At 42.2% G+C, this 23,428-nt stretch overlaps 1 protein-coding gene across 2 annotated transcripts in view; it reads right to left on the bottom strand.

Annotated features, from left to right (window-relative positions):
- Window positions 1-23,428, bottom strand: part of LOC118379169 (phosphatidylinositol 4,5-bisphosphate 3-kinase catalytic subunit beta isoform-like) — a 103,358-nt gene that overhangs the window by 27,727 nt on the left and 52,203 nt on the right. For both annotated transcript variants that reach the window (XM_052467969.1, XM_052467970.1), the window contains exons 4-5: window positions 4,570-4,798; window positions 2,495-2,733 (exon numbers count right to left, since the gene is read on the bottom strand). In XM_052467969.1, coding sequence (XP_052323929.1) covers window positions 2,495-2,733; window positions 4,570-4,798 — 468 coding nt within the window. The remainder of the gene's footprint in view (window positions 1-2,494; window positions 2,734-4,569; window positions 4,799-23,428) is intronic.

Genomic DNA, 23,428 nt, shown 5'->3' with positions numbered 1-23,428 from the left:
TAAAAGAAATCCAGGTTAGCAGGCAATATTAACCAGGTGAAATTGTGTCACTTCTTTTGAGTTCATTGCATGCAGAGTCAGTGTATATGCAACAGTTTGGGCAGCCTAATCTGCCAGAATTGTACGTAATTATGGCATAACATTGAAGGTTGTGCAATGTAACAGGAATATTTAGACTTATGGATGCCACCCGTTAGATAAAATACACAAAAACAAAACAAAAAAAAACGATTCTGTATTTCACTGAAAAAATAAACGTATTTTTTTCGAGATGATAGTTTCCGGATTCGACCATATTAATGACCTGAGGCTCGTATTTCTGTGTGTTATGTTATAATTAAGTCTATGATTTGATAGAGCAGTCTGACTGAGCGATGGTAGGCACCAGCAGGCTAGTAAGCATTCATTCAGCAGCTCTTTGCTGTGCTTCAAGCTTCAAGCCCTGTTTATGACTTCAAGCCCATCAACTCCCAAGATTAGGCTTGTGTAACCAATGTGAAATGGCTAGCTAGTTAGCGGGGTGCGCGCTAATAGCGTTTCAAGCGTCACTCGCTCTGAGACTTGGAGTAGTTATTCCCCTTGCTCTGCATGGGTAACGCTGCTTCGAGGGTGGCTGTTGTCGTTGTGTTCCTGGTTCGAACACAGGTAGGGGCGAGGAGAGGGACGGAAGGAGAGGGACGGAAGCTATACTGTTACACACAATACTAAAGTGCCTATAAGAACATCTAATAGTCAAAGGTATATGAAATACAAATGGTATAGAGAGAAATAGTCCTATAATTCCTATAACTACAACCTAAAACTTCTTACCTGGGAATATTGAAGACTCATGGTAAAAGTAACCACCAGCTTTCATATGTTCTCCTGTTCTAAGCAAGGAACTTAAACGTTAGCTTTCTTACATAGCACATATTGCACTTTTACTTTCTTCTCCAACACTTTGTTTTTGCATTATTTAAACCAAATTGAACATGTTTCATTATTTACTTGAGGCTAAATAGATTTTATTGATGTATTATGTTAAGTTAAAATAAGTGTTCATTCAGTATTGTTGTAATTGTCATTATTACAAATACATTTAAAAAAAATTGTGGTATCGGCTTTTTTTGGTCCTCCAATAATCGGTATCGGTATTGAAAAATCATAATCAGTCGACCTCTACTATTAACAGATCGTTAACTGTCACATGACCAGGTCCTATTAGGGAATAGCCAACAGAGAAGATGAGAGGGTAGTATATTATTGTGTGAGAGAGTATGTTTACTCGTCTGTAGCCTACTGAGTATAACAAACATTAGGAACACCTTCCTAATATTCCCCCTCAGAACAGCCTCAATTCGTCGGGGCATGGACTCTACAAGGTTTTAAAAGCGTTCCACAGGGATGCTGGCCCATGTTGACTCCAATGATTCCCACAGTTGTGTGACATCAATAAGGGATCATAGACTGACCAGGTGAAAACTATGTCACGGAAAGAGCAAGTGTTCCTAATATTTTGTCAAATCAGTGTCTGTCTGCATACTGTTGTCTGTATGTGATGGCACCTAATTGATGACAGCTGAGGGTGTATTGTAGATGTGACTCCTGCTTGATGACAGCTGAGGGTGTATAGTATTGTGGATGTGACTCCTGCTTGATGACAGCTGAGGGTGTATAGTATTGTAGATGTGACTACAGCTTGATGACAGCTGAGGGTGTATAGTATTGTAGATGTGACTACTGCTTGATGACAGCTGAGGGTGTATAGTATTGTAGATGTGACTACTGCTTGATGACAGCTGAGGGTGTATAGTATTGTAGATGTGACTCCTGCTTGATGACAGCTGAGGGTGTATAGTATTGTAGATGTGACTACAGCTTGATGACAGCTGAGGGTGTATAGTATTGTAGATGTGACTACTGCTTGATGACAGCTGAGGGTGTATAGTATTGTAGATGTGACTACTGCTGAGGGTGTATAGTATTGTGATGACAGCTGAGGGTGTATAGTATTGTAGATGTGACTGACAGCAGCTTGATGACAGCTGAGGGTGTATAGTATTGTAGATGTGACTACAGCTTGATGACAGCTGAGGGTGTATAGTATTGTAGATGTGACTACTGCTTGATGACAGCTGAGGGTGTATAGTATTGTAGATGTGACTCCTGCTTGATGACAGCTGAGGGTGTATAGTATTGTAGATGTGACTCCTGCTTGATGACAGCTGAGGGTGTATAGTATTGTAGATGTGACTACTGCTTGATGACAGCTGAGGGTGTATAGTATTGTAGATGTGACTCCTGCTTGATGACAGCTGAGGGTGTATAGTATTGTAGATGTGACTCCTGCTTGATGACAGCTGAGGGTGTATAGTATTGTAAATACTACACACTACTCGAAGAGAGTAACAATGGCCTCGTTCACTCCGTTGCTGGGCATATTTTTCTATGTGTGCATGTAAGTATTTCTGGTAGGAAATATTATGCTCACAGTGTGTACAGATACTGTAGTTACCTGGGACTGGTCGAAGTGCATGGTGACTTTGAGGCTGGCCTCGGCCTGTTTGTCGTTGACACCGTCTGTGACGGGTGTGGCTCCTCCCCCTGGCTCCAGCTGCGGAGAGAAGCAGGCCTGCAGCCACTCGCTCCAGGTCATCAGCTGTACCCGCTGCATCTTCTCCTCGCTGATACGGAACATCTTACTGCGGAAGTCCTTCACCTCCTGGTCCTGCAGAGCATCCAGCTCGTGGAGACCTGTGAATGGTTCATGAAGCTTCATAAGCTCTTCATAACCACTCCATGACCACTTTATAAACATTGCACAACGACTTTGCAGGTGATAAAGATATCATGATAAGGCCACAAGAGGTTATACAACATTTTGCACTAAAGATGAATTTGCCGATCGTGTTCCGTTTGTGAACACCTGTGAGCAGTCATAAGAAGCCACACACTAAAGCACGTGAAAAACAAGAGTATAACCTCTGCATGAGTGGGTCTAACAGCACTGCATGAGTGGGTCTAACAGCACTGCATTAAAAGGCATTACCATTCATGTTTAATGCACTACATCTGTGACTGACATTTGATACCTGGCGTGGTAACAAGTAGCAATTCCTGTTTATGAGGGATTACAAATGACAATCCAATCTCAACAGTGTTGAACTCTAACCTACTCTTTTCATTGAAATACAACTGTCACTGTCACTATAAAATCTAGCTCCTAAATTCATGATACTATATCTATCAGTTGAACAGAGCTTAGTATTTTGGGCCAGTAGAACACTTTGGATGATGAAAACAACATGTTGACATTTAAAACCATTAAACATTCATATGACCCTCAGCTCTCAGATTGTGTGAGTGCGTGTGTCTGCTTCTTTGTGTGTGTGCGCAAGTGTATGCTTTTCAGTGTGTGTGCTTTCAGTGTGTGTGTGGCTAGCCAGCGTGTGTGTGTGGCTAGCCTGCGTGTGTGTGTCTAGCCAGCGTGTGTGTGTGGCTAGCCAGTGTGTGTGTGTGGCTAGCCAGCGTGTGTGTGTGGCTAGCCAGCGTGTGTGTGGCTAGCCAGCGTGTGTGTGGCTAGCCAGCGTGTGTGTGTGGCTAGCCAGCGTGTGTGTGTGGCTAGCCAGCGTGTGTGTGTGGCTAGCCAGTGTGTGTGTGGCTAGCCAGTGTGTGTGTGGCTAGCGAGCGTGTGTGTGGCTAGCCAGCGTGTGCTAGCCAGCGTGTGTGTGTGGCTAGCCAGTGTGTGTGTGTGGCTAGCCAGCGTGTGTGTGTGGCTAGCCAGTGTGTGTGTGTGGCTAGCCAGCGTGTGTGTGTGGCTAGCCAGTGTGTGTGTGGCTAGCCAGTGTGTGTGTGGCTAGCCAGCGTCTGAGGGATGTTTTGAATACCGCTTACTGACAAAAGCCTTTTACAGATCACATCTGACAAAAGTGGAGGCAGGAGGGAGCATATCAATATGGGATGAGTCTCCTTCCATTAGACTGACTGACTCCCTCTCTGAACAGGCCTGGTTGGCCTGCAGCACCTCCATAGAGCCCCACCATCTCTGTCCTCACACACCCTCAGACTAACAAGACCCTGTGTGTGTGTACACTTATAGCAATGTGTATATGTGGATGAGATAGAGAATGTAAGGGAGACTTAGTGTATGTAGGCATGTGCGCATATTTCGGTTTGTGTGTCAATAGACTGACCTTTCCACCCTACCATTACAGTGGTGGTCTGGCTTGCCTCCTCCACTCAGCACAGCGTCTTATCGCCATCACAGATAATACTGAGTGACGGATGATAATAACAGACATCAGGAGCCTGTCCATTCTAAGCAGATTGTTTTCCATCCTACGGGCCTGACTTCAGCTGATACTGGGATGATGACATGAGACTTCTGAAGACAAGACTCAGATCTGACAGCCAAGGCAAAGAGGATATCAATATATTGGAGAAAGAGATTAAATGGTGCTGGTGTGTCTAAAGAGTATGTGTGTGTTTGAGTGATCACTGTCCAGGAGCATCTCTACTCTGTTCAAACCACAGGTCAAACATCAGTGTAAGGGTCTACTGTTACTGGGTGCATGTGTGCGCGCACGTCACCTTTTCCGATGAGCACACCGATCTTGGAGTCGAGCAAGCGTTCCGCGCGGCCACAGTTGCGTGTGACCAGTTTGAGCATGGGACAGAAGGGCCTAACATCACAGAGGCGCCTGGTCTCATCCTCCAGCTCCTCGTGCACAGCTGCCTGGTTCACACACTCAAACATGTGGCCCTCCATCTCCCCCAGAGACGGAAACAGGGGGTATGACTGGGCCTGCTTCCATAGGAGCTATGAGGAGAAGAGGGGGACACCACAGTTATTACATGGCAAGACAAGTTAACACAATCTACCTGTATGATCAGAGGCTACACAGACACAGGCTCAGCTTCTAAAATACATGATCTACAACAACAACAACCTAAACGATTAGCCATGACTCACATCACAATAATCCAGATTCTAAAGCCCAACAGTAGTTCTACAAATCATCGTGACTGAAATGTTAACCAATGGATGAACAACAATGTTATGTCATATGATGACAGGGGAACAAACATGATGACACAGGTCCTGAATAGACCAATCAGGACATGAATCATGTCCCATGGCACAGTCACAGGGTGTGTGTGTGTGTGTGTGTGTGTGTGTGTGTTTGAGGCTGAAGGGCACGAAGTAGACAAACATGGAGACAGAGTAGACAAGGAGTCATGTCACCTCTTTTCCCTTCAGACAGTCTTGTGTCATAACCACCTTACTGACCATAACATCAGACCAAGTCCCCTCAAAGTATAGACCTTTAGAGGCTAAAACAAAATACTCCCGGAATTCAACTTTTACTGTATCAGATGCCGTCATTGTAAATAAGAATGTGTTCTTAACTGACTTGCCTAGTTAAATAAAGGTAAAAAAACAATGATTGGATTACAGTTTACTACTTGGCTGTACCATGTTCACATGACAAATAACTGCTTTTACTTAACAAATGTGTTGTTATTATCCGTTGTGTGACATCTAATTATCTGTCACATTTCACCAGCATGCTATTTGTAGCCATCCAGAGACAATATTACTACTACTGTTATGATCTCAAATGAAAGCAAGCACCTTGAAGTAGCTGGATAACAGCCTCACTTAAGAGACATTTTAATGAACTTCCTTCAAGAGTATCTCTTGAATATTTTCTCTTACATTCAGTTCGTTGTTTTATTTCATGCATGTTGGATGGACTTGCAAGGTCACCATTTAAAAAAAAATTCTAAACCAACATTTATTGAGTACATTTACATTTACATTTAAGTCATTTAGCAGACGCTCTTATCCAGAGCGACTTACAAATTGGTGCATTCACCTTATGACATCCAGTGGAACAGCCACTTTACAATAGTGCATCTAAATCTTTTAAGGGGGGGGGGGGTGAGAAGGATTACTTTATCCTATCCTAGGTATTCCTTAAAGAGGTGGGGTTTCAGGTGTCTCCGGAAGGTGGTGATTGACTCCGCTGTCCTGGCGTCGTGAGGGAGTGTGTTCCACCATTGGGGAGCCAGAGCAGCGAACAGTTTTGACTGGGCTGAGCGGGAACTGTACTTCCTCAGTGGTAGGGAGGCGAGCAGGCCAGAGGTGGATGAACGCAGTGCCCTTGTTTGGGTGTAGGGCCTGATCAGAGCCTGGAGGTACTGAGGTGCCGTTCCCCTCACAGCTCCGTAGGCAAGCACCATGGTCTTGTAGCGGATGCGAGCTTCAACTGGAAGCCAGTGGAGAGAGCGGAGGAGCGGGGTGACGTGAGAGAACTTGGGAAGGTTGAACACCAGACGGGCTGCGGCGTTCTGGATGAGTTGTAGGGGTTTAATGGCACAGGCAGGGAGCCCAGCCAACAGCGAGTTGCAGTAATCAAGACGGGAGATGACAAGTGCCTGGATTAGAACCTGCGCCGCTTCCTGTGTGAGGCAGGGTCGTACTCTGCGGATGTTGTAGAGCATGAACCTACAGGAACGGGACACCGCCTTGATGTTAGTTGAGAACGACAGGGTGTTGTCCAGGATCACGCCAAGGTTCTTAGCGCTCTGGGAGGAGGACACAATGGAGTTGTCAACCGTGATGGCGAGATCATGGAACGGGCAGTCCTTCCCCGGGAGGAAGAGCAGCTCCGTCTTGCCGAGGTTCAGCTTGAGGTGGTGATCCGTCATCCACACTGATATGTCTGCCAGACATGCAGAGATGCGATTCACCACCTGGTCATCAGAAGGAGGAAAGGAGAAGATTAATTGTGTGTCGTCTGCATAGCAATGATAGGAGAGACCATGTGAGGTTATGACAGAGCCAAGTGACTTGGTGTATAGCGAGAATAGGAGAGGGCCTAGAACAGAGCCCTGGGGACACCAGTGGTGAGAGCGCGTGGTGAGGAGACAGATTCTCGCCACGCCACCTGGTAGGAGCGACCTGTCAGGTAGGACGCAATCCAAGCGTGGGCCGCGCCGGAGATGCCCAACTCGGAGAGGGTGGAGAGGAGGATCTGATGGTTCACAGTATCGAAGGCAGCCGATAGGTCTAGAAGGATGAGAGCAGAGGAGAGAGAGTTAGCTTTAGCGGTGCGGAGCGCCTCCGTGATAACACGGAGTACACGTCACAACAGTTCTGGTGCTGTTGGCTAGCCGAGGATGAATATCAGAACACATTTTAATAGAAGTGAAAGACGAGCTATTCTAATGGAGATGGAGGAGTGGTGTGTCATTGAGTACACGTCACAACAGTTCTGGTGCTGTTGGCTAGCCGAGGATGAATATCAGAACACATTTTAATAGAAGTGAAAGACGAGCTATTCTAATGGAGATGGAGGAGTGGTGTGTCATTGAGTACACGTCACAACAGTTCTGGTGCTGTTGGCTAGCCGAGGATGAATATCAGAACACATTTTAATAGAAGTGAAAGACGAGCTATTCTAATGGAGATGGAGGAGTGGTGTGTCATTGAGTACACGTCACAACAGTTCTGGTGCTGTTGGCTAGCCGAGGATGAATATCAGAACACATTTTAATTCCCCCGCAGCTCCTCGCCCAAGCCTCTCCAGGTTCTCCTTTACCCAAATCCAGATAGCAGATGTTCTGAAAGAGCTGCAAAACCTGGACCCGTACAAATCAGCTGGGCTTGACAATCTGGACCCTCTATTTCTGAAACTATCTGCCGCCATTCTCGCAACCCCTATTACCAGCCTGTTCAACCTCTCTTTCATATCGTCTGAGATCCCCAAGGATTGGAAAGCTGCCGCAGTCATCCCCCTCTTCAAAGGGGGAGACACCCTGGACCCAAACTGTTATAGACCTATATCCATCCTGCCCTGCCTATCTAAGGTCTTGAAAGCCAAGTCAACAAACAGGTCACTGACCATCTCGAATCCCACCGTACCTTCTCCGCTGTGCAATCTGGTTTCCGAGCCGGTCACGGGTGCACCTCAGCCACACTCAAGGTACTAAACGATATCATAACCGCCATCGATAAAAGACAGTACTGTGCAGCCGTCTTCATCGACCTCGCCAAGGCTTTCGACTCTGTCAATCACCATATTCTTATCGGCAGACTCAATAGCCTCGGTTTTTTGGATGACTGCCTTGCCTGGTTCACCAATTACTTTGCAGACAGAGTTCAGTGTGTCAAATCGGAGGGCATGCTGTCCGGTCCTCTGGCAGTCTCTATGGGCGTGCCACAGGGTTCAATTCTTGGGCCGACTCTTTTCTCTGTATATATCAATGATGTTGCTCTTGCTGCGGGCGATTCCCTGATCCAACTCTACGCAGACGACACCATTCTATATACTTTCGGCCCGTCATTGGACACTGTGCTATCTAACCTCCAAACGAGCTTCAATGCCATACAGCACTCCTTCCGTGGCCTCCAACTGCTCTTAAACGCGAGTAAAACCAAATGCATGCTTTTCAACCGATTGCTGCCTGCACCCGCATGCCCAACTAGCATCACCACCCTGGATGGTTCCGACCTTGAATATGTGGACATCTATAAGTACCTAGGTGTCTGGCTAGACTGCAAACTCTCCTTCCAGACTCACATCAAACATCTCCAATCGAAAATCAAATCAAGAGTCGGCTTTCTATTCCGCAACAAAGCCTCCTTCACTCACGCCGCCAAGCTTACCCTAGTAAAACTGACTATCCTACCGATCCTCGACTTCGGCGATGTCATCTACAAAATGGCTTCCAACACTCTACTCAGCAAACTGGATGCAGTCTATCACAGTGCCATCCGTTTTGTCACTGAAGCACCTTATACCACCCACCACTGCGACTTGTATGCTCTAGTCGGCTGGCCCTCACTACATATTCGTCGCCAGACCCACTGGCTCCAGGTCATCTACAAGGCCATGCTAGGTAAAGCTCCGCCTTATCTCAGTTCACTGGTCACGATGGCAACACCCATCCGTAGCACGCGCTCCAGCAGGTGTATCTCACTGATCATCCCTAAAGCCAACACCTCATTTGGCCGCCTTTCGTTCCAGTACTCTGCTGCCTGTGACTGGAACAAACTGCAAAAATCGCTGAAGTTGGAGACTTTTATCTCCCTCACCAACTTCAAACATCAGCTATCCGAGCAGCTAACCGATCGCTGCAGCTGTACATAGTCTATTGGTAAATAGCCCACCCATTTTCACCTACCTCATTCCCATACTGTTTTTATACTGTTTTTTATTTATTTACTTTTCTGCTCTTTTGCCCACCAATATCTCTACCTGTACATGACCATCTGATCATTTACCACTCCAGTGTTAATCTGCAAAATTGTATTATTCGCCTACCTCCTCATGCCTTTTGCACACATTGTATGTAGACTGCCCATTTTCTTCTACTGTGTTATTGACTTGTTAATTGTTTACTCCATGTGTAACTCTGTGTTGTCTGTTCACACTGCTATGCTTTATCTTGGCCAGGTCGCAGTTGCAAATGAGAACTTGTTCTCAACTAGCCTACCTGGTTAAATAAAGGTGTTCTCAACTAGCCTACCTGGTTAAATAAAGGTGTTCTCAACTAGCCTACCTGGTTAAATAAAGGTGTTCTCAACTGGCCTACCTGGTTAAATAAAGGTGTTCTCAACTAGCCTACCTGGTTAAATAAAGGTGTTCTCAACTGGCCTACCTGGTTAAATAAAGGTGTTCTCAACTAGCCTACCTGGTTAAATAAAGGTGTTCTCAACTAGCCTACCTGGTTAAATAAAGGTGTTCTCAACTAGCCTACCTGGTTAAATAAAGGTGTTCTCAACTAGCCTACCTGGTTAAATAAAGGTGTTCTCAACTAGCCTACCTGGTTAAATAAAGGTGTTCTCAACTAGCCTACCTGGTTAAATAAAGGTGTTTTCAACTAGCCTACCTGGTTAAATAAAGGTGTTCTCAACTAGCCTACCTGGTTAAATAAAGGTGTTCTCAACTAGCCTACCTGGTTAAATAAAGGTGTTCTCAACTAGCCTACCTGGTTAAATAAAGGTGTTCTCAACTAGCCTACCTGGTTAAATAAAGGTGTTCTCAACTAGCCTACCTGGTTAAATAAAGGTGTTCTCAACTAGCCTACCTGGTTAAATAAAGGTGTTCTCAACTAGCCTACCTGGTTAAATAAAGGTGTTCTCAACTAGCCTACCTGGTTAAATAAAGGTGTTCTCAACTAGCCTACCTGGTTAAATAAAGGTGTTCTCAACTAGCCTACCTGGTTAAATAAAGGTGTTCTCAACTAGCCTACCTGGTTAAATAAAGGTGTTCTCAACTAGCCTACCTGGTTAAATAAAGGTGTTCTCAACTAGCCTACCTGGTTAAATAAAGGTGTTCTCAACTAGCCTACCTGGTTAAATAAAGGTGTTCTCAACTAGCCTACCTGGTTAAATAAAGGTGTTCTCAACTAGCCTACCTGGTTAAATAAAGGTGTTCTCAACTAGCCTACCTGGTTAAATAAAGGTGTTCTCAACTAGCCTACCTGGTTAAATAAAGGTGTTCTCAACTAGCCTACCTGGTTAAATAAAGGTGTTCTCAACTAGCCTACCTGGTTAAATAAAGGTGTTCTCAACTAGCCTACCTGGTTAAATAAAGGTGTTCTCAACTAGCCTACCTGGTTAAATAAAGGTGTTCTCAACTAGCCTACCTGGTTAAATAAAGGTGTTCTCAACTAGCCTACCTGGTTAAATAAAGGTGTTCTCAACTAGCCTACCTGGTTAAATAAAGGTGTTCTCAACTAGCCTACCTGGTTAAATAAAGGTGTTCTCAACTAGCCTACCTGGTTAAATAAAGGTGTTCTCAACTAGCCTACCTGGTTAAATAAAGGTGTTCTCAACTAGCCTACCTGGTTAAATAAAGGTGTTCTCAACTAGCCTACCTGGTTAAATAAAGGTGTTCTCAACTAGCCTACCTGGTTAAATAAAGGTGTTCTCAACTAGCCTACCTGGTTAAATAAAGGTGTTCTCAACTAGCCTACCTGGTTAAATAAAGGTGTTCTCAACTAGCCTACCTGGTTAAATAAAGGTGTTCTCAACTAGCCTACCTGGTTAAATAAAGGTGTTCTCAACTAGCCTACCTGGTTAAATAAAGGTGTTCTCAACTAGCCTACCTGGTTAAATAAAGGTGTTCTCAACTAGCCTACCTGGTTAAATAAAGGTGTTCTCAACTAGCCTACCTGGTTAAATAAAGGTGTTCTCAACTAGCCTACCTGGTTAAATAAAGGTGTTCTCAACTAGCCTACCTGGTTAAATAAAGGTGTTCTCAACTAGCCTACCTGGTTAAATAAAGGTGTTCTCAACTAGCCTACCTGGTTAAATAAAGGTGTTCTCAACTAGCCTACCTGGTTAAATAAAGGTGTTCTCAACTAGCCTACCTGGTTAAATAAAGGTGTTCTCAACTAGCCTACCTGGTTAAATAAAGGTGTTCTCAACTAGCCTACCTGGTTAAATAAAGGTGTTCTCAACTAGCCTACCTGGTTAAATAAAGGTGTTCTCAACTAGCCTACCTGGTTAAATAAAGGTGTTCTCAACTAGCCTACCTGGTTAAATAAAGGTGTTCTCAACTAGCCTACCTGGTTAAATAAAGGTGTTCTCAACTAGCCTACCTGGTTAAATAAAGGTGTTCTCAACTAGCCTACCTGGTTAAATAAAGGTGTTCTCAACTAGCCTACCTGGTTAAATAAAGGTGTTCTCAACTAGCCTACCTGGTTAAATAAAGGTGTTCTCAACTAGCCAACCTGGTTAAATAAAGGTGTTCTCAACTAGCCAACCTGGTTAAATAAAGGTGTTCTCAACTAGCCTACCTGGTTAAATAAAGGTGTTCTCAACTAGCCTACCTGGTTAAATAAAGGTGTTCTCAACTAGCCTACCTGGTTAAATAAAGGTGTTCTCAACTAGCCTACCTGGTTAAATAAAGGTGTTCTCAACTAGCCAACCTGGTTAAATAAAGGTGTTCTCAACTAGCCAACCTGGTTAAATAAAGATGTTCTCAACTAGCCAACCTGGTTAAATAAAGGTGTTCTCAACTAGCCAACCTGGTTAAATAAAGGTGTTCTCAACTAGCCAACCTGGTTAAATAAAGGTGTTCTCAACTAGCCAACCTGGTTAAATAAAGGTGTTCTCAACTAGCCAACCTGGTTAAATAAAGGTGTTCTCAACTAGCCTACCTGGTTAAATAAAGGTGTTCTCAACTAGCCTACCTGGTTAAATAAAGGTGTTCTCAACTGGCCTACCTGGTTAAATAAAGGTGTTCTCAACTAGCCTACCTGGTTAAATAAAGGTGTTCTCAACTAGCCAACCTGGTTAAATAAAGGTGTTCTCAACTAGCCTACCTGGTTAAATAAAGGTGTTCTCAACTAGCCTACCTGGTTAAATAAAGGTGTTCTCAACTAGCCTACCTGGTTAAATAAAGGTGTTCTCAACTAGCCTACCTGGTTAAATAAAGGTGTTCTCAACTAGCCTACCTGGTTAAATAAAGGTGTTCTCAACTAGCCTACCTGGTTAAATAAAGGTGTTCTCAACTAGCCTACCTGGTTAAATAAAGGTGTTCTCAACTAGCCTACCTGGTTAAATAAAGGTGTTCTCAACTAGCCTACCTGGTTAAATAAAGGTGTTCTCAACTAGCCTACCTGGTTAAATAAAGGTGTTCTCAACTAGCCTACCTGGTTAAATAAAGGTGTTCTCAACTAGCCTACCTGGTTAAATAAAGGTGTTCTCAACTAGCCTACCTGGTTAAATAAAGGTGTTCTCAACTAGCCTACCTGGTTAAATAAAGGTGTTCTCAACTAGCCAACCTGGTTAAATAAAGGTGTTCTCAACTAGCCAACCTGGTTAAATAAAGGTGTTCTCAACTAGCCAACCTGGTTAAATAAAGGTGTTCTCAACTAGCCAACCTGGTTAAATAAAGGTGTTCTCAACTAGCCAACCTGGTTAAATAAAGGTGTTCTCAACTAGCCAACCTGGTTAAATAAAGGTGTTCTCAACTAGCCAACCTGGTTAAATAAAGGTGTTCTCAACTAGCCTACCTGGTTAAATAAAGGTGTTCTCAACTAGCCTACCTGGTTAAATAAAGGTGTTCTCAACTAGCCTACCTGGTTAAATAAAGGTGTTCTCAACTAGCCTACCTGGTTAAATAAAGGTGTTCTCAACTAGCCTACCTGGTTAAATAAAGGTGTTCTCAACTAGCCTACCTGGTTAAATAAAGGTGTTCTCAACTAGCCTACCTGGTTAAATAAAGGTGTTCTCAACTAGCCTACCTGGTTAAATAAAGGTGTTCTCAACTAGCCTACCTGGTTAAATAAAGGTGTTCTCAACTAGCCTACCTGGTTAAATAAAGGTGTTCTCAACTAGCCTACCTGGTTAAATAAAGGTGTTCTCAACTAGCCTACCTGGTTAAATAAAGGTGTTCTCAACTAGCCTACCTGGTTAAATAAAGGTGTTCTCAACTAGCCTACCTGGTTAAATAAAGGTGTTCTCAACTAGCCTACCTGGTTAAATAAAGGTGTTCTCAACTAGCCAACCTGGTTAAATAAAGGTGTTCTCAACTAGCCTACCTGGTTAAATAAAGGTGTTCTCAACTAGCCTACCTGGTTAAATAAAGGTGTTCTCAACTAGCCTACCTGGTTAAATAAAGGTGTTCTCAACTAGCCTACCTGGTTAAATAAAGGTGTTCTCAACTAGCCTACCTGGTTAAATAAAGGTGTTCTCAACTAGCCTACCTGGTTAAATAAAGGTGTTCTCAACTAGCCTACCTGGTTAAATAAAGGTGTTCTCAACTAGCCTACCTGGTTAAATAAAGGTGTTCTCAACTAGCCTACCTGGTTAAATAAAGGTGTTCTCAACTAGCCTACCTGGTTAAATAAAGGTGTTCTCAACTAGCCAACCTGGTTAAATAAAGGTGTTCTCAACTAGCCTACCTGGTTAAATAAAGGTGTTCTCAACTAGCCTACCTGGTTAAATAAAGGTGTTCTCAACTAGCCTACCTGGTTAAATAAAGGTGTTCTCAACTAGCCTACCTGGTTAAATAAAGGTGTTCTCAACTAGCCTACCTGGTTAAATAAAGGTGTTCTCAACTAGCCTACCTGGTTAAATAAAGGTGTTCTCAACTAGCCTACCTGGTTAAATAAAGGTGTTCTCAACTAGCCTACCTGGTTAAATAAAGGTGTTCTCAACTAGCCTACCTGGTTAAATAAAGGTGTTCTCAACTAGCCTACCTGGTTAAATAAAGGTGTTCTCAACTAGCCAACCTGGTTAAATAAAGGTGTTCTCAACTAGCCTACCTGGTTAAATAAAGGTGTTCTCAACTAGCCTACCTGGTTAAATAAAGGTGTTCTCAACTAGCCTACCTGGTTAAATAAAGGTGTTCTCAACTAGCCTACCTGGTTAAATAAAGGTGTTCTCAACTAGCCTACCTGGTTAAATAAAGGTGTTCTCAACTAGCCTACCTGGTTAAATAAAGGTGTTCTCAACTAGCCTACCTGGTTAAATAAAGGTGTTCTCAACTAGCCTACCTGGTTAAATAAAGGTGTTCTCAACTAGCCTACCTGGTTAAATAAAGGTGTTCTCAACTAGCCTACCTGGTTAAATAAAGGTGTTCTCAACTAGCCTACCTGGTTAAATAAAGGTGTTCTCAACTAGCCTACCTGGTTAAATAAAGGTGTTCTCAACTAGCCTACCTGGTTAAATAAAGGTGTTCTCAACTAGCCTACCTGGTTAAATAAAGGTGTTCTCAACTAGCCAACCTGGTTAAATAAAGGTGTTCTCAACTAGCTTACCTGGTTAAATAAAGGTGTTCTCAACTAGCCAACCTGGTTAAATAAAGGTGTTCTCAACTAGCCTACCTGGTTAAATAAAGGTGTTCTCAACTAGCCAACCTGGTTAAATAAAGGTGTTCTCAACTAGCCAACCTGGTTAAATAAAGGTGTTCTCAACTAGCCAACCTGGTTAAATAAAGGTGTTCTCAACTAGCCAACCTGGTTAAATAAAGATGTTCTCAACTAGCCAACCTGGTTAAATAAAGGTGTTCTCAACTAGCCTACCTGGTTAAATAAAGGTGTTCTCAACTAGCCAACCTGGTTAAATAAAGATGTTCTCAACTAGCCAACCTGGTTAAATAAAGGTGTTCTCAACTAGCCAACCTGGTTAAATAAAGATGTTCTCAACTAGCCAACCTGGTTAAATAAAGGTGTTCTCAACTAGCCTACCTGGTTAAATAAAGGTGTTCTCAACTAGCCAACCTGGTTAAATAAAGGTGTTCTCAACTAGCCAACCTGGTTAAATAAAGGTGTTCTCAACTAGCCTACCTGGTTAAATAAAGGTGTTCTCAACTAGCCTACCTGGTTAAATAAAGGTGTTCTCAACTAGCCTACCTGGTTAAATAAAGGTGTTCTCAACTAGCCTACCTGGTTAAATAAAGGTGTTCTCAACTAGCCTACCTGGTTAAATAAAGGTGTTCTCAACTAGCCTACCTGGTTAAATAAAGGTGTTCTCAACTAGCCTACCTGGTTAAATAAAGGTGTTCTCAACTAGCCTACCTGGTTAAATAAAGGTGTTCTCAACTAGCCTACCTGGTTAAATAAAGGTGTTCTCAACTAGCCTACCTGGTTAAATAAAGGTGTTCTCAACTAGCCTACCTGGTTAAATAAAGGTGTTCTCAACTAGCCTACCTGGTTAAATAAAGGTGTTCTCAACTAGCCTACCTGGTTAAATAAAGGTGTTCTCAACTAGCCTACCTGGTTAAATAAAGGTGTTCTCAACTAGCCTACCTGGTTAAATAAAGGTGTTCTCAACTAGCCTACCTGGTTAAATAAAGGTGTTCTCAACTAGCCTACCTGGTTAAATAAAGGTGTTCTCAACTAGCCTACCTGGTTAAATAAAGGTGTTCTCAACTAGCCTACCTGGTTAAATAAAGGTGTTCTCAACTAGCCAACCTGGTTAAATAAAGGTGTTCTCAACTAGCCTACCTGGTTAAATAAAGGTGTTCTCAACTAGCCTACCTGGTTAAATAAAGGTGTTCTCAACTAGCCTACCTGGTTAAATAAAGGTGTTCTCAACTAGCCTACCTGGTTAAATAAAGGTGTTCTCAACTAGCCTACCTGGTTAAATAAAGGTGTTCTCAACTAGCCTACCTGGTTAAATAAAGGTGTTCTCAACTAGCCTACCTGGTTAAATAAAGGTGTTCTCAACTAGCCTACCTGGTTAAATAAAGGTGTTCTCAACTAGCCTACCTGGTTAAATAAAGGTGTTCTCAACTAGCCTACCTGGTTAAATAAAGGTGTTCTCAACTAGCCTACCTGGTTAAATAAAGGTGTTCTCAACTAGCCTACCTGGTTAAATAAAGGTGTTCTCAACTAGCCTACCTGGTTAAATAAAGGTGTTCTCAACTAGCCTACCTGGTTAAATAAAGGTGTTCTCAACTAGCCTACCTGGTTAAATAAAGGTGTTCTCAACTAGCCTACCTGGTTAAATAAAGGTGTTCTCAACTAGCCTACCTGGTTAAATAAAGGTGTTCTCAACTAGCCTACCTGGTTAAATAAAGGTGTTCTCAACTAGCCTACCTGGTTAAATAAAGGTGTTCTCAACTAGCCTACCTGGTTAAATAAAGGTGTTCTCAACTAGCCTACCTGGTTAAATAAAGGTGTTCTCAACTAGCCTACCTGGTTAAATAAAGGTGTTCTCAACTAGCCTACCTGGTTAAATAAAGGTGTTCTCAACTAGCCTACCTGGTTAAATAAAGGTGTTCTCAACTAGCCTACCTGGTTAAATAAAGGTGTTCTCAACTAGCCTACCTGGTTAAATAAAGGTGTTCTCCAACTAGCCTACCTGGTTAAATAAAGGTGTTCTCAACTAGCCTACCTGGTTAAATAAAGGTGTTCTCCAACTAGCCTACCTGGTTAAATAAAGGTGTTCTCAACTAGCCTACCTGGTTAAATAAAGGTGTTCTCAACTAGCCTACCTGGTTAAATAAAGGTGTTCTCAACTAGCCTACCTGGTTAAATAAAGGTGTTCTCAACTAGCCTACCTGGTTAAATAAAGGTGTTCTCAACTAGCCTACCTGGTTAAATAAAGGTGTTCTCAACTAGCCTACCTGGTTAAATAAAGGTGTTCTCAACTAGCCTACCTGGTTAAATAAAGGTGTTCTCAACTAGCCTACCTGGTTAAATAAAAGTGTTCTCAACTAGCCAACCTGGTTAAATAAAGGTGTTCTCAACTAGCCTACCTGGTTAAATAAAGGTGTTCTCAACTAGCCTACCTGGTTAAATAAAGGTGTTCTCAACTAGCCAACCTGGTTAAATAAAAGGTGTTCTCAACTAGCCTACCTGGTTAAATAAAGGTGTTCTCAACTAGCCAACCTGGTTAAATAAAGGTGTTCTCAACTAGCCTACCTGGTTAAATAAAGGTGTTCTCAACTAGCCTACCTGGTTAAATAAGGTGTTCTCAACTAGCCTACCTGGTTAAATAAAAGGTGTTCTCAACTAGCCTACCTGGTTAAATAAAGGTGTTCTCAACTAGCCTACCTGGTTAAATAAAGGTGTTCTCAACTAGCCTACCTGGTTAAATAAAGGTGTTCTCAACTAGCCTACCTGGTTAAATAAAGGTGTTCTCAACTAGCCTACCTGGTTAAATAAAGGTGTTCTCAACTAGCCTACCTGGTTAAATAAAGGTGTTCTCAACTAGCCTACCTGGTTAAATAAAGGTGTTCTCAACTAGCCTACCTGGTTAAATAAAGGTGTTCTCAACTAGCCTACCTGGTTAAATAAAGGTGTTCTCAACTAGCCTACCTGGTTAAATAAAGGTGTTCTCAACTAGCCTACCTGGTTAAATAAAGGTGTTCTCAACTAGCCTACCTGGTTAAATAAAGGTGTTCTCAACAAGCCTACCTGGTTAAATAAAGGTGTTCTCAACTAGCCTACCTGGTTAAATAAAGGTGTTCTCAACTAGCCAACCTGGTTAAATAAAGGTGTTCTCAACTAGCCTACCTGGTTAAATAAAGGTGTTCTCAACTAGCCTACCTGGTTAAATAAAGGTGTTCTCAACTAGCCTACCTGGTTAAATAAAGGTGTTCTCAACTAGCCAACCTGGTTAAATAAAGGTGTTCTCAACTAGCCTACCTGGTTAAATAAAGGTGTTCTCAACTAGCCTACCTGGTTAAATAAAGGTGTTCTCAACTAGCCTACCTGGTTAAATAAAGGTGTTCTCAACTAGCCTACCTGGTTAAATAAAGGTGTTCTCAACTAGCCAACCTGGTTAAATAAAGGTGTTCTCAACTAGCCTACCTGGTTAAATAAAGGTGTTCTCAACTAGCCTACCTGGTTAAATAAAGGTGTTCTCAACTAGCCTACCTGGTTAAATAAAGGTGTTCTCAACTAGCCTACCTGGTTAAATAAAGGTGTTCTCAACTAGCCTACCTGGTTAAATAAAGGTGTTCTCAACTAGCCTACCTGGTTAAATAAAGGTGTTCTCAACTAGCCAACCTGGTTAAATAAAGGTGTTCTCAACTAGCCTACCTGGTTAAATAAAGGTGTTCTCAACTAGCCTACCTGGTTAAATAAAGGTGTTCTCAACTAGCCTACCTGGTTAAATAAAGGTGTTCTCAACTAGCCTACCTGGTTAAATAAAGGTGTTCTCAACTAGCCTACCTGGTTAAATAAAGGTGTTCTCAACTAGCCTACCTGGTTAAATAAAGGTGTTCTCAACTAGCCTACCTGGTTAAATAAAGGTGTTCTCAACTAGCCTACCTGGTTAAATAAAGGTGTTCTCAACTAGCCTACCTGGTTAAATAAAGGTGTTCTCAACTAGCCTACCTGGTTAAATAAAGGTGTTCTCAACTAGCCTACCTGGTTAAATAAAGGTGTTCTCAACTAGCCTACCTGGTTAAATAAAGGTGTTCTCAACTAGCCTACCTGGTTAAATAAAGGTGTTCTCAACTAGCCTACCTGGTTAAATAAATGTGTTCTCAACTAGCCTACCTGGTTAAATAAAGGTGTTCTCAACTAGCCTACCTGGTTAAATAAAGGTGTTCTCAACTAGCCTACCTGGTTAAATAAAGGTGTTCTCAACTAGCCTACCTGGTTAAATAAAGGTGTTCTCAACTAGCCTACCTGGTTAAATAAAGGTGTTCTCAACTAGCCTACCTGGTTAAATAAAGGTGTTCTCAACTAGCCTACCTGGTTAAATAAGGTGTTCTCAACTAGCCTACCTGGTTAAATAAAGGTGTTCTCAACTAGCCTACCTGGTTAAATAAAGGTGTTCTCAACTAGCCTACCTGGTTAAATAAAGGTGTTCTCAACTAGCCTACCTGGTTAAATAAAGGTGTTCTCAACTAGCCTACCTGGTTAAATAAAGGTGTTCTCAACTAGCCTACCTGGTTAAATAAAGGTGTTCTCAACTAGCCTACCTGGTTAAATAAAGGTGTTCTCAACTAGCCTACCTGGTTAAATAAAGGTGTTCTCAACTAGCCTACCTGGTTAAATAAAGGTGTTCTCAACTAGCCTACCTGGTTAAATAAAGGTGTTCTCAACTAGCCTACCTGGTTAAATAAAGGTGTTCTCAACTAGCCTACCTGGTTAAATAAAGGTGTTCTCAACTAGCCTACCTGGTTAAATAAAGGTGTTCTCAACTAGCCTACCTGGTTAAATAAAGGTGTTCTCAACTAGCCTACCTGGTTAAATAAAGGTGTTCTCAACTAGCCTACCTGGTTAAATAAAGGTGTTCTCAACTAGCCTACCTGGTTAAATAAAGGTGTTCTCAACTAGCCTACCTGGTTAAATAAAGGTGTTCTCAACTAGCCTACCTGGTTAAATAAAGGTGTTCTCAACTAGCCTACCTGGTTAAATAAAGGTGTTCTCAACTAGCCTACCTGGTTAAATAAAGGTGTTCTCAACTAGCCTACCTGGTAAAATAAAGGTGTTCTCAACTAGCCTACCTGGTTAAATAAAGGTGTTCTCAACTAGCCTACCTGGTTAAATAAAGGTGTTCTCAACTAGCCTACCTGGTTAAATAAAGGTGTTCTCAACTAGCCTACCTGGTTAAATAAAGGTGTTCTCAACTAGCCTACCTGGTTAAATAAAGGTGTTCTCAACTAGCCTACCTGGTTAAATAAAAGGTGTTCTCCAACTAGCCTACCTGGTTAAATAAAGGTGTTCTCAACTAGCCTACCTGGTTAAATAAAGGTGTTCTCAACTAGCCTACCTGGTTAAATAAAGGTGTTCTCAACTAGCCTACCTGGTTAAATAAAGGTGTTCTCAACTAGCCTACCTGGTTAAATAAAGGTGTTCTCAACTAGCCTACCTGGTTAAATAAAGGTGTTCTCAACTAGCCTACCTGGTTAAATAAAGGTGTTCTCAACTAGCCTACCTGGTTAAATAAAGGTGTTCTCAACTAGCCTACCTGGTTAAATAAAGGTGTTCTCAACTAGCCAACCTGGTTAAATAAAGGTGTTCTCAACTAGCCTACCTGGTTAAATAAAGGTGTTCTCAACTAGCCTACCTGGTTAAATAAAGGTGTTCTCAACTAGCCTACCTGGTTAAATAAAGGTGTTCTCAACTAGCCTACCTGGTTAAATAAAGGTGTTCTCAACTAGCCTACCTGGTTAAATAAAGGTGTTCTCAACTAGCCTACCTGGTTAAATAAAGGTGTTCTCAACTAGCCTACCTGGTTAAATAAAGGTGTTCTCAACTAGCCTACCTGGTTAAATAAAGGTGTTCTCAACTAGCCTACCTGGTTAAATAAAGGTGTTCTCAACTAGCCTACCTGGTTAAATAAAGGTGTTCTCAACTAGCCTACCTGGTTAAATAAAGGTGTTCTCAACTAGCCTACCTGGTTAAATAAAGGTGTTCTCAACTAGCCTACCTGGTTAAATAAAGGTGTTCTCAACTAGCCTACCTGGTTAAATAAAGGTGTTCTCAACTAGCCTACCTGGTTAAATAAAGGTGTTCTCAACTAGCCTACCTGGTTAAATAAAGGTGTTCTCAACTAGCCTACCTGGTTAAATAAAGGTGTTCTCAACTAGCCTACCTGGTTAAATAAAGGTGTTCTCAACTAGCCTACCTGGTTAAATAAAGGTGTTCTCAACTAGCCTACCTGGTTAAATAAAGGTGTTCTCAACTAGCCTACCTGGTTAAATAAAGGTGTTCTCAACTAGCCTACCTGGTTAAATAAAGGTGTTCTCAACTAGCCTACCTGGTTAAATAAAGGTGTTCTCAACTAGCCTACCTGGTTAAATAAAGGTGTTCTCAACTAGCCTACCTGGTTAAATAAAGGTGTTCTCAACTAGCCTACCTGGTTAAATAAAGGTGTTCTCAACTAGCCTACCTGGTTAAATAAAGGTGTTCTCAACTAGCCTACCTGGTTAAATAAAGGTGTTCTCAACTAGCCTACCTGGTTAAATAAAGGTGTTCTCAACTAGCCTACCTGGTTAAATAAAGGTGTTCTCAACTAGCCTACCTGGTTAAATAAAGGTGTTCTCAACTAGCCTACCTGGTTAAATAAAGGTGTTCTCAACTAGCCTACCTGGTTAAATAAAGGTGTTCTCAACTAGCCTACCTGGTTAAATAAAGGTGTTCTCAACTGGCCTACCTGGTTAAATAAAGGTGTTCTCAACTGGCCTACCTGGTTAAATAAAGGTGTTCTCAACTAGCCTACCTGGTTAAATAAAGGTGTTCTCAACTAGCCTACCTGGTTAAATAAAGGTGTTCTCAACTAGCCTACCTGGTTAAATAAAGGTGTTCTCAACTAGCCTACCTGGTTAAATAAAGGTGTTCTCAACTAGCCTACCTGGTTAAATAAAGGTGTTCTCAACTAGCCTACCTGGTTAAATAAAGGTGTTCTCAACTAGCCTACCTGGTTAAATAAAGGTGTTCTCAACTAGCCTACCTGGTTAAATAAAGGTGTTCTCAACTAGCCTACCTGGTTAAATAAAGGTGTTCTCAACTAGCCTACCTGGTTAAATAAAGGTGTTCTCAACTAGCCTACCTGGTTAAATAAAGGTGTTCTCAACTAGCCTACCTGGTTAAATAAAGGTGTTCTCAACTAGCCTACCTGGTTAAATAAAGGTGTTCTCAACTAGCCTACCTGGTTAAATAAAGGTGTTCTCAACTAGCCTACCTGGTTAAATAAAGGTGTTCTCAACTAGCCTACCTGGTTAAATAAAGGTGTTCTCAACTAGCCTACCTGGTTAAATAAAGGTGTTCTCAACTAGCCTACCTGGTTAAATAAAGGTGTTCTCAACTAGCCTACCTGGTTAAATAAAGGTGTTCTCAACTAGCCTACCTGGTTAAATAAAGGTGTTCTCAACTAGCCTACCTGGTTAAATAAAGGTGTTCTCAACTGGCCTACCTGGTTAAATAAAGGTGTTCTCAACTAGCCTACCTGGTTAAATAAAGGTGTTCTCAACTAGCCTACCTGGTTAAATAAAGGTGTTCTCAACTAGCCTACCTGGTTAAATAAAGGTGTTCTCAACTAGCCTACCTGGTTAAATAAAGGTGTTCTCAACTAGCCTACCTGGTTAAATAAAGGTGTTCTCAACTAGCCTACCTGGTTAAATAAAGGTGTTCTCAACTAGCCTACCTGGTTAAATAAAGGTGTTCTCAACTAGCCTACCTGGTTAAATAAAGGTGTTCTCAACTAGCCTACCTGGTTAAATAAAGGTGTTCTCAACTAGCCTACCTGGTTAAATAAAGGTGTTCTCAACTAGCCTACCTGGTTAAATAAAGGTGTTCTCAACTAGCCTACCTGGTTAAATAAAGGTGTTCTCAACTAGCCTACCTGGTTAAATAAAGGTGTTCTCAACTAGCCTACCTGGTTAAATAAAGGTGTTCTCAACTAGCCTACCTGGTTAAATAAAGGTGTTCTCAACTAGCCTACCTGGTTAAATAAAGGTGTTCTCAACTAGCCTCCCTGGTTAAATAAAGGTGTTCTCAACTAGCCTACCTGGTTAAATAAAGGTGTTCTCAACTAGCCTCCCTGGTTAAATAAAGGTGTTCTCAACTAGCCTACCTGGTTAAATAAAGGTGAAATAAAAAGAAAAAGAAGTGAAAGACAAGCTATTCTAATGGAGATGGAGGAGTGGTGTGTCATTGCACCCCTGATAAATGTCATGCCCACGTTACATCTGAGCAGGGGAGACATCTTTATTCTCCACACTGCCACTGTGCTGTCTACAAATCAGTATCTGAGGCTTAACGTTGTTAGCTGGCTGACAAGCCTTCCGTCTGGGGACTACTCTCCTCCTAAACATTTTTAGTTGGGTAAATAAATTAATCTGCTGCTGGTCTACCTGAGCCTCTCCTTCTCCCTCTCTTGCTCCCTCACATTCTCCCTCATTCTGCAGTCACACTAAGATACGTTTTAATTTCTCTGAGCTTTCCTCCATATCTCCTCTTTACTGGCTCCAGGGAATAGATTTCCACTGAGCAAGCCCTCACTAGCCCTCCCTGAACC

The sequence above is a fragment of the Oncorhynchus keta genome, chromosome 18, assembly GCF_023373465.1.
Source record: "Oncorhynchus keta strain PuntledgeMale-10-30-2019 chromosome 18, Oket_V2, whole genome shotgun sequence".
NCBI classification, from domain to species: domain Eukaryota; kingdom Metazoa; phylum Chordata; class Actinopteri; order Salmoniformes; family Salmonidae; genus Oncorhynchus; species Oncorhynchus keta.
The sequence above is the reverse complement of the archived record's forward strand: the minus strand, read 5'-3'. Positions and strand labels throughout refer to the sequence as shown.